This window comes from Anguilla anguilla, chromosome 1 (genome assembly GCF_013347855.1).
Source record: "Anguilla anguilla isolate fAngAng1 chromosome 1, fAngAng1.pri, whole genome shotgun sequence".
NCBI classification, from domain to species: Eukaryota; Metazoa; Chordata; class Actinopteri; order Anguilliformes; family Anguillidae; genus Anguilla; species Anguilla anguilla.
Window position 1 is genome coordinate 33,781,122 of NC_049201.1, and position 13,655 is coordinate 33,794,776.

At 39.3% G+C, this 13,655-nt stretch overlaps 1 protein-coding gene across 4 annotated transcripts in view; it reads left to right on the forward strand.

The window, feature by feature from the left end:
* The window catches only part of orc3 (origin recognition complex, subunit 3), a 73,480-nt gene that overhangs the window by 31,619 nt on the left and 28,206 nt on the right, over positions 1 to 13,655 (forward strand). For all 4 annotated transcript variants that reach the window (XM_035431130.1, XM_035431123.1, XM_035431148.1 and 1 more), the window contains 3 exons: positions 60 to 173; positions 1,012 to 1,145; positions 7,660 to 7,723. In XM_035431130.1, the coding sequence (XP_035287021.1) occupies positions 60 to 173; positions 1,012 to 1,145; positions 7,660 to 7,723 (312 nt within the window). The remainder of the gene's footprint in view (positions 1 to 59; positions 174 to 1,011; positions 1,146 to 7,659; positions 7,724 to 13,655) is intronic.

Genomic DNA, 13,655 nt, shown 5'->3' on the forward strand with positions numbered 1-13,655 from the left:
GACACTGAGGTGAGCAGCTGTGTCACTAGGGATACTAATGTAAGGTATATTTTCCACAGCTGGTTTTAACGCCGAAGTTCCCCTTTAAGCCCAGCGGTAAGGTGTTACAAGTGCTAGTTGGTCTCTTCCTGTACCACGACTTCTCCGTGCACAATTTCATCAAAGGCCTGCAGGTGATATTGAATGCATGCATGCATTGTATTGGTATTGCATGTCTACGCAGGTGTCATTTTGTTAGTATTGTGTGTTATGTTGTAGGGATGGTGATTTTCAATTATTTCACAAATCTAGGGATCGCATAATGTGCTCGATTCCAAATCGATTCCTAGTATGGGGAAGAATCTATTTTTAGAACTCATCTTGGCCAGGCAGCACCACTGGTTGTATAGAAAATGCATGCACACCAAAAGTCAATACCAACGGTTTTTCATCATAATAAAGTCTTAATGCTTATTTTTTTGTGTTTTTCTGTCATTGTCAGATATGACACCAAATTTTATTTTCACAAATATTATGCGCCCATAAAATTGCTACACAACTGATGTTTTGCGATTGACGGAGGTAGTAAATTCCTCTGGCAATTTCGCTCAGTACAGGACATTCAAACTGCATAATGCTCAGCCACACCGGACCTTGTCCCGCTTATACAGTGGCTCACCAACAAAATCCATAATTTCAATCAAAACATGGATTTCAAAATATATATTTGCTTTATTATGTTCATTAGGTGAAGGGAGATCCTCAATTTTAATGCATTTTTTTATGTTGACTACATTAAATTAATGTAATTAAATGTAAAAGTTCCAACATACATAGCCTTTATGAGAAAATAAAAAAGATTTGAGTAGGCGTGTATCCGAAGAGTAATTGATCAACCCGTTCCTCATACCCATCCCTATTTTGTAGATTTTGTAGATGTGCAAATTGTGTTGTGTTTTGTGTGTATGTATTTTCATTGTGTGTGTGTGTGGCACAGTGTGCTAACCTGTCTTCCTGTGTTCTCTTGCACAGCTCTCTTTGTTGGAGCACTTCCACGACCAGCCTCTGAGTGTTTTGTGCTGTAAGAAGCAGGAGGCTGTGGTCAGAGCTCAGCAGCTAAACCACCAGGAGGTGGAGAACATTCGCCAGCTTCCCTCCTTCATGAGGTATGTTCAGCCTCCTGTGCACTGCTGAATGCTTGGCCTCCTGGACACTGCTAAATACAAACCTTGGCAACCTTTATTACTACCAGAGGAGGTTTCTCGATGACAACAGGTGTTGCAGTGCTTCACCAAAAAAAGAAAGAATTAAAAGAGCATGCGTAATACACCCCACATATCTTTCTTAAATGTTGAATTATCACCACAATGGCTATTTTCCTTGTAAAGCTAAAAAAAAGTGCATTTGTTCAAAAACATGCCTGGTATCGTGCAAAAAAAAAAAAAAAGAACAGTGACACCCTCAAGACTTCTGTCTCCTTCACTAGACAATGTACATTGTGGGATAAGTGAGGATTCATTAAAAATAGGGTTGTTTTCAGATTCCAGCAGTTCCAACCGTCAATGCCCTTGTTAAACTATTCAGCACTCTGATTACTGAACATCAGTGGTATTGCCTGCCAGGAACCCCTCAATTAACCTACAAATAAAATATATTTTATGTGATTTAATTTAATAATTTTTTTTATAAAATGAGAATTATCAATTAAATCGTTGAATTCATTGATAGGTCAGTCTACAGTAAACTGGTAGACTAACCAACAAGTCAAAACAAGCTCTATATCAGGTTTTAAGATTAAATAATTGAATTCAGTATGAAGCAGTCAATTAGGTTAATGAATTGAAACAATACATTCTTTATTGTATTCATTACATAACATTACATTACAGGCATTTGGCCGAACGCTTTTATCCAGAGCGACGTACAACAAAGTGTATAACCATAACCAGGAACAAGTACGACGAAACCCCTAGAGAGAAGTACCGGTCCAAGTGCAGGGAACAACCGCATAGTTCAACTTGGACCCTGAAGGTTAAACTGATTAACACTAATAACGAGAACGGCAACAACGCAATCTATGGAAAAAATACAAGTAGTCATTAAGACAGTTAATGCACCTAGTCACCTACGAAACAGCTGCCTAGTTACAACCCTAAGTTTAGTCATTTACAGGGGGGAAGGGAGGGATGGGGAGAGGTGCAGCCTGAAGAGGTGAGTCTTCAGTCGTCGTTTGAAAAGCCTGAATAGTGAGCGTATTCAGGCTCACTACTTCTAAGTTACAAAAAGAGAAGACATTGTACAAAACATTAAACAATTGATTTGGAAATACCAGAAAAGAGAGAGAGGTGAATAAGCCAGACCTTGTCAAAGTGTTATCCACTTACAGTTTAAGCGCCACAGGATGAAAGGAAACCAGCTAAAAACACACAACCAAGGAACCACCATCAAAATAAAGAGAAACTCTTTCTCCAAGGCTCTGAAACAAACACAACACACCTTTTTCCTGTGACCATAACTTACCCAGCATGGCTTGAGGATGTTTGCCCTGATTGGGTGATAGCCAAGTTAAGCTGTAGAAGGGAAAGGAAGGGGGTCAGACTCATCTATGACATGGGCTGGCCTACCTAAAAGCTGACTGTGTCCTTATCGATCAAGGCAAACTTATGTTGTTGGAAGCAGGGCTAACGCTATGCTATTGTAAGAGTGGAGTCAAACTGGGACCCAGAAAAGGCTGGCATTTGAACGAGCCTGCAGGCTGGGACTCATCCTATACTTCAAAGAACCCGAGAGCCGTATGGTAAAACAATAGGTTACTCGGACTTCCTCTGGATGAGCAGGCCATTTGGCTCTCTGGACTGTTACCCTCTGGACAAGACTGAGATAAGGGGAACTGGACTGGTTGTTTATGGTTGTGTGAGCAAACCATTGGCTCTCTGGAATGTTGCCATCTGGACACAACTAAGATAAGGGGAACTAGTCTATTTGTCTAGGGTTGTGGGTGTGTGTGTGTTGGGACCATTAAGGGTGAAAAGATCATCAGGCCTCTGGCCAAATGGTGGGGCAACTGCGCGGGACAGTACCACAGTGCCCTTATGTGGGCCCCTCTGCCATTACACTTTTTATTTCTTTTCTGGATCTGGACTATAAACCATCTGTTTATCATATTCAAAAACCCCGTAAAACCTTACAAACCATGCACATGTTTTCATTATATTACTGTATTATGCCTTATGTAGTAATAACATGGATTGCATGTAAAATGGTTCAACAAAAGGGTATTTTCATGACAACTGCACCATAATATTACATCCCCTGGACATGTTTGGTATGGGCATATTCAGGGAAATTCAAGAAATTGAATGAAATATGTTTCATACCAAATAAAATTTAATAAAACATAGTTTTTCCCTGAGTTTCTGAAACTATCACAATGGAATGTCCTCTCTGGTAATCATCTCCTTTTCCCAATTTCCCCACTAATTGTTTTAACAGCAGCCTCCAAATGGTGGGGGCCGAAATTCCAGATTTTATCATTAGTCCAGGTTAATTTATGGCAATGCCGCCTAGACCAAATGCGGGATTTGGCTTAAAAGGAAGGGAGACAAAGCAATCTAGGAAGATCGTAATCGACTTCCCACATTGCACATATTCTGTGCTCTGTGTGTAGCTAGACAAGGAAGATCGTAACCGACTTCCCACACTGCACTGTGTTCTATGCGTAGCTGAACAAGGAAGATCGTAATCGACTTCCCACATTGCACATACTCTGTGATTTCGTGTGTAGCTAAACAGGCTGGGTAAGAACTTTTTACTCTATATTTATGTTTTAAAACCTTCCATATTTTAAATTGATTGTGAATTTGAAGCTAATGACCTACCTGCCTGTTAAATAAATTCTTATTTTTAATTTGCGTGGTCTTCACGACTCTCATCCATTTTATCTTCTTTTCAGCCGAAATTCCGATTAAATACTCAGGGGGACAATTATGACTAGGACCTACTGATCAGGGGTCTAGTACAGCGGAAGTCTTTAGTGAGGTCTTCAAGTTAGATAGGCGACCACGATCTGCCCGCTAACGGGATTGGTGTTGTATTGGTTCTGGTGTTTTGGCTTAAGAGGACCCATGGGCGTTATACGCCGGTTCTTGTCAAATTTGCCTTAAGGAGCCCGATAGATACACACTGTCCTGGGCTCATAACTATCTATGCACAAAGGAAGGCATGTATTATGGTGGTCAGCCTCCTACCCTCTGGGGCCTTCACCGAACTGAGATTTAACAATAGTGCTAAACCCGGGAGCATATATTGAGGAATGATGGCACAAGATAGAGTCGAGTGTAACCACTCCAAGTTCCACGTATAGTTAAAACCAAATTTTAAATTATTTCATTTGGAGTCAGATTATTACGAGAGTAAAACCATAGTAACTGTTACACTTACTTGCTGTGGTCATGGATATATTTGATGTGTTCCGTGCATTTGTGAGTATTCTGATGCTCCGATTGGAATATTGACAGTCCGGCGACAAGTCAGATATATCTCTGATGACAACATAGCCCCGTTTACGAACGGAGAGTAACAAGAATGTTACTGGTCCGTTTCAGGCCAGTTTTAAGCGGGATATGAAGCAACGCCTTCATATCTGACCCGCGGCAACGGAACCAGTGCATTCTTAAGTATAATTGTGCCCTGTTCTTACGAACAGAGAAAAATAAATAACATCTCCGGTTTGGAATCACCCCAGCCAAGGGAAAACACACGGTGCCTTCCCCTCCAGCTACAAACCCTCATTGGTCTAGCTGTGAGGTGTTTACACTATTATCAAAAGATTCCTGAATTAACTCTTTCTAACAAGATTAAGCATGACATATGTTCAGCTCTTGAATACCTATAAGCAGCATGGAAATGTATCTCTACTTCTACAGCAGGATAATATTTGTAGACCGATAATTGTCAAAGCCAGCCAGTTTCAGTCTGTAACCTCCACTTTCAGTCAGAATGTTTTCCATATAATGAAAACCTAATCACACCACGTTGGTTTCCACTTGAAACTGAAACTGGTTCTAAAAATGGAAATTTCAACAATCAGACCTCAACACCATTATCTGTATAGACATTGAGATTTTCACTCAGTTACTTAAATGTCAGATTGTATTCAAACTTAAAAAGGAAAGGTTAGACATGTAGCCATGCAGGGTCTCTGACCCCCGATGTGGTCTCCTGTGTCTTGTCAGAGACTAACTCTGCAGGATATGAGACCCATAGATCGCCTGCTCTAGATTAGGGTATCGGCGAATTTTAAATTGCCCCAATCACATTTGCTTTGATGCTTGTGGAGGGGAGGGCTGGCCACATTCTTAGAAACAATATAATATTGTATACAATTCACTGTTTCTCTCTGTAAGGCCATAATCTAAACACTAGATATCTGACAACATCAATGGTGCTTCACTAGTCTTCCAATCATGCATGCTCTTTTGTGCATTCTCACCCTGGTGATCGACATAATTTCTAACTATTCAAAACAGGAGTTCAGCAGTCCAGCAAGATAGCTGTATTCATTTTCAACGTCAAGTTTGCTTGTTGGGTAGTAGGGGCGAGTTAGTTACTTTTGAGTGTCAGAACAGCAGAGAACCTGACTACCTTCAAACGCAGACTAAAGACTCATCTCTTCAGGCTGCACCTCTCCCCACCCCTCCCTAGCCTATAGTTTAGCTCAGTGTACCTAGTTAGGCTATTGCGATCACATTAGTTTTTATTTGGCAGGATTGTTTTTGTCTGATTCTGATTAGGCAAATGTGATTTCAGTGCTAGTTTTTACTTGGCAGGATTGTTTGTTTGTTTGCTGAACAGGTTACCCTACAGGGTTGGAGTCCTGATCTATGTGGTCACTTCTGGCACTACGATCTTTACTTCACTCTAGTGTGTTTCTTTTGCACCTCTGCACCTTGAACTAATGCACTTGTTGTACGTTGCTCTGGATAAGAGCGTCTGCTAAATGCCTGTAATGTAATGAGTGAGAGATGGATTATTGGGATAATAATTTGTAGAATTTTTATGGATGTTACATTGTTGGTGATTATTTGTATTTGTCGATTATAACATTTCTCATTGGTGTTGTAGTGTTAGCCTGTGTTTTTCCAGCAAACCAAGACCTCCGTTAGCTAGCAAATTTCTAACATTAGTGATTTAACAAGCTAGCTAACGTTAGCCTATACTAGGTCAATTTTGGTTACGTTAGCTTTTGGCATTTCATGGATAGGATTCTGCATTCTTTTCAGTCCTTAAATTATGAAGAAAGAAAGCAAAGGGGAGACTGAGTTTCAAAAACTCATGGTTCCGACAAGGTGCAGTGACTAGCTAACCGAGAGCTTACTGATGAATTACATGTATTGCAGGTCATGTGTGTTTAAGTGTGCTGCTGGAGATCGATGTTCAAAGTTTAGGAGTGATGGTTTTGATTTGATGATTTATGTAAGTTTGAACAGGTCCTGTCAGTGCAACCGTTTAATTGAGTCTTTTGGGAAATGTGAGAACTGATCATTTGATTGAAGGTGCAGGTATCCAATTGGGAAAGCATAACAAAAATAGTGTGGAGAAACTGACCTTCTCAAGAGGTTGATTAACGCGATTTAATTCTGGGGTCGTCAGGAGCTGGCATTTAGGGGGCATAATGGGATTAGAAAATTTGGAGGAAACTACATGAAACTGACATTGCGGTTCCCATTGAGACACGAATTAATATGTAATTGGTAACATTAGGTCAAAGTAGGCTAAATCTCATAGTACACAAACATAATTCCAGAATCCTGTTGTCTGCACATGCAGAGTGCCAATTCACCTCATATAGGCTACTGTAGTTACACTGTCAGCCTAGCTAAATTCTCTTGTCACTTTATTGCATTTCAAAGACTAATTCATAAACATTTTCATAGATTAGTGAAACATAGGCCTATTATGTGTTATTTACCAATGTTCAGTGTTCACAGTAAAAAACAATTGGGTTGGGGAAAAATCCCACGTGTGACGGTGGGTTTGCTTCACCAAAAATTCTGGTCAGCAGCCACTAGGGTTGGGTCAGTTTCTGGGTTTGCTGGTCCGGTCCGGTGCACGAGCTTAAACCGGTTTGATTTTATGCGAACCAACTGAACCGGCATTTGTCATTGAGACATTCTGGAAAATTAGAAAGTAGCCTACATCAGCAACCTGTGCCAATGCCGCTAAATCCAACTTGTATTGCATTAGTAATAAGCAATATGACAACGTGATTAACATAATATTATGTTTGTTTATAAACGGAGCCACTAGTGTCTGAGTGCAAAAAAAAAAAGATTGACAGGCCGTGGGCAATTTAGTGCCGAGGCCGGCAACAAGGAGATCAAATTTCATTAGACCAATCAAAGGTGGGTGGAGGGGAAGACGATGTGCACGGCGCATGGTGTGTTGTTCACTGGAAAGTTCACGTGTTCATAATGTTCTACTCCGGAGCAGCTCAGTCACGTGCGACACCTAGTGGTACAATTCTGTATTTCCGGTCTGGTCCGGTATTTGGCTTAATATCAAACCGGTTTGAAAATTTTTGCAATGGCCCAACCCTAGCAGCCACGACTGATTACTTCACACATATAATTCAATCTGTTGGCTTCTGATCACCCTCTGTGGTGTGTGCTCCAATTACAGGTTTGTAGAACAGCAGGAGCCCCAGGAGCAAGTGGAGCTGCTGACCAGTGATGAGCATGTGAAGGTAACCTCACTGAACTTGGCATATTGTACGGAGATATGCAGTACCAGTCAAAAGTTTGGAGACACCTGAATGAATGTATGTTTCTCATGATCTTAAAGACATTTTGATCTAAAGGCTTATGCTGAAATGCTTGATATTAGTTTCTTGGACAGTATATATATGTATATGTATATACGTGTGTGTGTATAGGCTATATACATATATATATATATATATATACACACACAAAATAGTGAAGTTGATGCCTATGTATGAATGTCTTTTCCAAACTAAAATTTTAATTTTTAAAGATAAAAAAATAAAAAATGTATTTTGCAATGCCCAACAAGTAGTTTTCATTTAGAACTTCAGTGAAATTTAGAGGTGGAGAATGTTGAAGCAAAATGATTAAATCATTAATTTGAAGGCACAGTAAATGTGTACCTTTAAAAGATAATTTGTGGAATGTCTTTTCTCATTAATGCCTAATGCCTACCAGTTGTGTTATGACAAGGTAGGGTGGGTGGTAAATAGCCCTATTTGGTAGAAGGCCATCATTTCTGGTTGTAGTAGTTTGTAATATGGCAAGAACAGCTCAGCTTAGCAAAGAGAAACGACAGTCCATCATTACTTTAAGAAATGAAGGTCAGTCAATTTAGAAAATTTCAAGAACCTTGAAAGTTTCTTCAAGTGCAATGGAAAAAACCTTGAAGTGCTATGATGAAACAGGCTCTCATGAGGATCGCCACAGGATAGGTAGACCAAGAGTTACCTCTGCTGCACAGGATAAGTTTATTAGAGTCACCAGCCCCAGAAATCGGCAATTAACAGCACCTCAGATTAGGGGCCAAATGGAAGCTTCACTGAGTTCAAGCAACAGACACATCTCAACATCAGCTGTGCAGAGGAGACTCCGCCTTCATGGTAGAATTGCTGCAAAGGAACCACTACTGAGGGAGACGAATAAGAAGAGACGTTGGGCCAAGGAACACAGGCAGTGGACATCAGAGCAGTGGAAATCTGTCCTTTGGTCTGATGAGTCCAAATTTGAGATTTTTGCTTCCAACCGCCGTGTCTTCATGAGACGCAGAGAAGGTGAACGGATGATGTCTGGATGTGTGGTTCCCACTGTGAAGCATGGGGGAGGAAGTGTGATGGTGTGGGGGTGCTTTGCTGGTGACACTGTTGGCAATTTATTTAGAATTGAAGGCACAGCATTTGACAAAGAAGGAGAGTGATGGAGTGCTGCATCAGATGACCTGGCCTGCACAGTCACCTAACCTAAGTCCAATAGAGATGGTTTGGGATGAGTTTGACCAGAGAGTGAAGGAAAAGCTGCCAACAAGTGCTCAGCATATATGGGAACTCCTTCAAGACTGCTGGAAAAGCATCCCAGGTGGCTACCTCATAAAGTTGGTTGAGAGAATGCCAAAAGTGTCCCAAACTGTTATCAAGGCAAAGGGTGGCTACTTTGAAGAATGTAAAATATAAGATTGATTTTTTTGGTCACTGCATAATTCCATTTGTTTTATTTCATAGTTTTGATGACTATTATTCTAAAATGTTGGAATGAGTAAAAATAAATAGAACCCCTTCTGTGAGTAGGTATGTCCAAATGTTTGACTGGTACTGTATGAAATAATACAACTTTAACAATGCATTGCATTTGTGTACAGCCTTTTAGGATCTCAAGGCATTTTTCACAGTGAAATGGGTAAGCTCACCTGAACTGTAAAGGGTCCTGTGGTGTAGCACCCACTTGAGTGATAAATGGTAACAAATGTGTGCCAGAACCACAGAATTGTATAAGAAGGAGAAAGGAAACACTTCTCAGATCAGAGCATTTTCCACAGCTTTTTACTCTGATTGACCAATGTGACATGACACTTTTGCCCCTTTTGCACAGTGTAATGGATGTCGCTGTGACTCTTAACTCCTAAGTTACTCTAAAATGGCTAACTTTGTTAACTATTTAAGTTCGCTAACATTAGCAGCCAGAGGTGTAGATTGCACACCATAAAGCTATTGATGCATAAAGCAGTGCTAGCTGTGCTTAGTGTTGTTTGGTTGGAAATTTATTAGATGATAAATTCAGTTCAGTGTTCCATGTAGCACAGGAAGATCTGCTACCTCTGACTTTTTAGCGTGGTAATGTTACAAAAATTAAGGAATTAAGTTTGTTGCATTAGTTTCATGAGATTTTTTATTTTTTGTCTGCACAAGAAGGTCAAATGGCTTAAAGACCCAATTTTTCTATTCAGATTTCATCTCCACACCAACTGGATTTTTATAACCTAGTTTCATTTCATTATGGCTAGTTCTTGTTTATGATCTGTATATGGACCCATGCAAGCGAGGTTGCTAAATTGGAAGTGCATGATATTTATCACACAGATATGAACAGGCAGCAATGCACTTTAATTTAATTACATGTGTGCTTTCCTAGTTACTGCCATCATTTTTTAAACTATTTCTGATGTCCATGTAGATGAATCTGCACACTTTGGCCTGTGTATCATTTCTACAGAAATAACTTGACAGAAAATGAAGGTGTCTTGTTGTGGTATAACTGCCATTCAGTTTTCAGCATTCTAGTAGTTCCCAGTCCAAGGTGATTGGCTTATGGCTTTCTTTACATTAATGCTATGTAAATGTGAGGTCAGCAATTTGTATTTGATGAACAAGTTAATTATTTTGTGGTGTTACAAGACAATGCCACCTTGCACTCTTGTGTGGTCCATTGTGCGTTCTGACTTTTGTGTTCTTCTGAGGTACTGTAATGTCTAAACATTTTAAATAGATGCAAGCTACAGTACAAGTACTATGATGTCTGATAAAAAGTTGATTATTCCTCAAAAAATGCTGCCATATCCACTTTATTTTGGAACGTTGCATGGGCAATGTATGACCACGTCACTTTTTGAAAAAAGTTTAGGCTTGCCTGTTCACGAGCATTACTTGTAAACAGCTTTTCCACAGCACATTTTAGAATAAATCACACACCACAACATTTTTCTGAGCCGTGGCTTTTCAAAAGATGGGAATTAGCCTATGTGTTTGGAAATAGGATGCCTCATTCTACAAAATAAAAAATTTGGAGTTTTTCTTTAACTGACCATTAAGGAGAGGTCGATGTCATGAGTAAGTGGTAAAAAAAGCGTTTCATTTCTGAAGCTTACTTCATGGTCTTCAGACATTGCTCTCTAGCACCAGTGTGGTTTTCTCCAGTATAGGTCATTCAGCCACCCGTTTCAGTGTAATTCTATTCAAACCAGTATGGCCAAAACGACAGTCAGTAATTATTCCCACAAGAACATGCAGTTGCAATATGTAATTTTTGTTAGTCTAAAGTCTCCCCACGTCATTTTTAAGTAATTGCATCATTTCGACAATATTATAAAACTTTGAACCAATCAGGGACACTGTCTATTGCGCGGGGCTCTCACTCTTAATAATAATAATAATTTTAAAATGAAACATGCTGTTGGAAAACTTGTAGTGTCCTCTTCATGATAAGAGTTACCAATCAACTTCGAATAAACTGAAAGGAGTTCCACTGACATAAATAGAAAATAGGGTTTTCTGTGTGGTCATTGTAAATACCCACCCCCACTTTCTAATTTTGTGTTCATTTCTCAAATTGATTGTTCAAAACAATGAATGACCACTGGTTCTTGAAAGGGACATCTTTGTGTAAAACCAATGGTGACATTGTATATTTATTCCATATTTGGTTGCAGATATTGACAGTAGAATGACATGGTATAATTTTTGAATTATAGAATTATAGTAGAATAATGTGTTATAGTTCCACAGAAATCCCTTTTTGTTTTTTATTTTGGTATTCAGTAATCAGTGTTTTTCCCCACTTAGGATACAGGGTTTCCCCCAGAAAAGTTGTTAGGCCCGGTGGCAAGTATCTTTTGACAGGGCCCGGTGGCCCGGCGCGGGCCAGCGACAGACTGATGGCAGCATTAAGGTAGGGCCCTGTAGTTTCTGTGATAACAGAATCACGGACGGAATCGCGGAATTGAGAATTTAAAAAAGCTATAACACAGATTCCATAGGGCCCTACATTAAGTCAGTGCTAAAAGCTGACTGGAGATTTGAACATATGAGTACGTAATGTGAATGTTGTTATAAATAAGTAATTTATTCAACACACATTTAAAAAAAATCAACAACTATTTACAGCATAGCAGAGTCTTACAAAGAATCTGACAACAATGTACAGTCTTTGAATGCTGTGGTTTCAACAACAACTAAAGAAATTAAATTAAAATAAATAATATCAAATTTTTTGCACTCTACAAAAAACTTGTATTCAAGTCCTGATTGGCTGCCGAATCATACAACAAGCCTTGGAATACTGGGTACATTTAAACATTTAAAAAAACTGTCTAAGGTTTTTTGGCTTTTACAGTAGGCTACCTTTTCTCCTTGACATTATCCCTAAATGGCACAAAGGAAGTGTGTGTTACTGACCACAGACAAGGGGCAGCTTTGGCCCCTTGCTGCGATACGTCAATGTGGCCGCCATGTTGATCCAGGCCTGAAAACAAATGGAAGTAAATGGGGGAGCTGTGGTTTTTCTGGATAAAAAGCACTATAACATTTCTCAACCGATTTCAATAAGTCGTTTTTATATTCAAGGGTTTATGATCTACGTGGAGTACAAAAAAAGTTTTTATCTCCAGTTACTTAGAATCTCGATAGTTAGGCTATAATCGCTGCTAGACGCTTAAGAGAGGAGTGTGTATCAACGTAAGGTTTACATTAACTGAATTACTTACGTGGTGGAAAGTAATTCATTATCATAAGGAATTGCCGCAGTTGATTTTAACCTGGCAAGCTGGCTAGAAAGTAATAAATGCATTGCTGCTAACTTGAGTAGGATTGTAAGCATCAAATAACCTTGATTGTAAAGACTAGCTTTGCTTGTTAGCTACCTACCAATGTTTTCTTGCAAGTCGTGTTTTGATTTTGAACGAATTAAACTGAACATAACCACAATAATTTTAACCTGGCAAGCGGGCTAGAAAGTAATGAATGTCTTATTACTTTTAGCTGAAACGTTTTTCATTTGAACAAGCTTGATTTCTTGCTATTTGCTTGCAAGCTATTTTCTTGCTAACTAACATAGGATTGCAAACATCATTTATAAAGGCTAGCTTTGCTTGTTAACTAGCTACCAATGTTTTCTTGCAACATTAAATATGGTAGGTAGCTAACAAGCAAAGCTAGCCTTTGCAATCAAGGTTATTTGATGCTTACAGTCCTACTCAATCGTTGACGTATGATCCGAAGGCCAATGCGGCGTCTGTGTATATATGTCTATGTTACTGACTGTTTGGCTAGCTAGCTAAGTTAGCTACATGACCACGTTGTCATGAAATTTTTCCCGACCGTGAAAACAGCCTGACTTGTTTACATTTTGAACAGATGTGGCTCCTGGGTAAATCTATCGTTGTTTCCGTCGCAGCACACAAGCAATATAAAAAGAAACCTGAAATGTCTTCTTACCGTGAACAGTGCCTGACCCTCAACCGTAGCGTTTATTTCCCCAAAGATGGTATTTCTAGATATAGCCTAATTTTGCCGCTGTGTTAACACATTTCTGCGGTTGCCGGTCAGGCACTCTTCACCGTAAGAAGAAATTTAAAGATTTTTTCGATATTACTTGTGTCGAAAGTGCTGCGACGGAAACGATTGATTTACTCTGTAGCCACATCTGTCCAAAATGTAAACAAGTCAGGCAGTTTTCACGGTCGGGAAAAATTTTATGACAATGTTGTCGTGCACATCAATGTCATCAAGCTAACGTTATTAATAAACAAGTGAAGTCTTTATTTCGATGGTCGATTAATAAGTCATGTTACAATATATTGAACGTTACATTCATGCTACTAGTTTAACGTTACCTACACACTGCTTAAGTTAATATAAAAAGAAT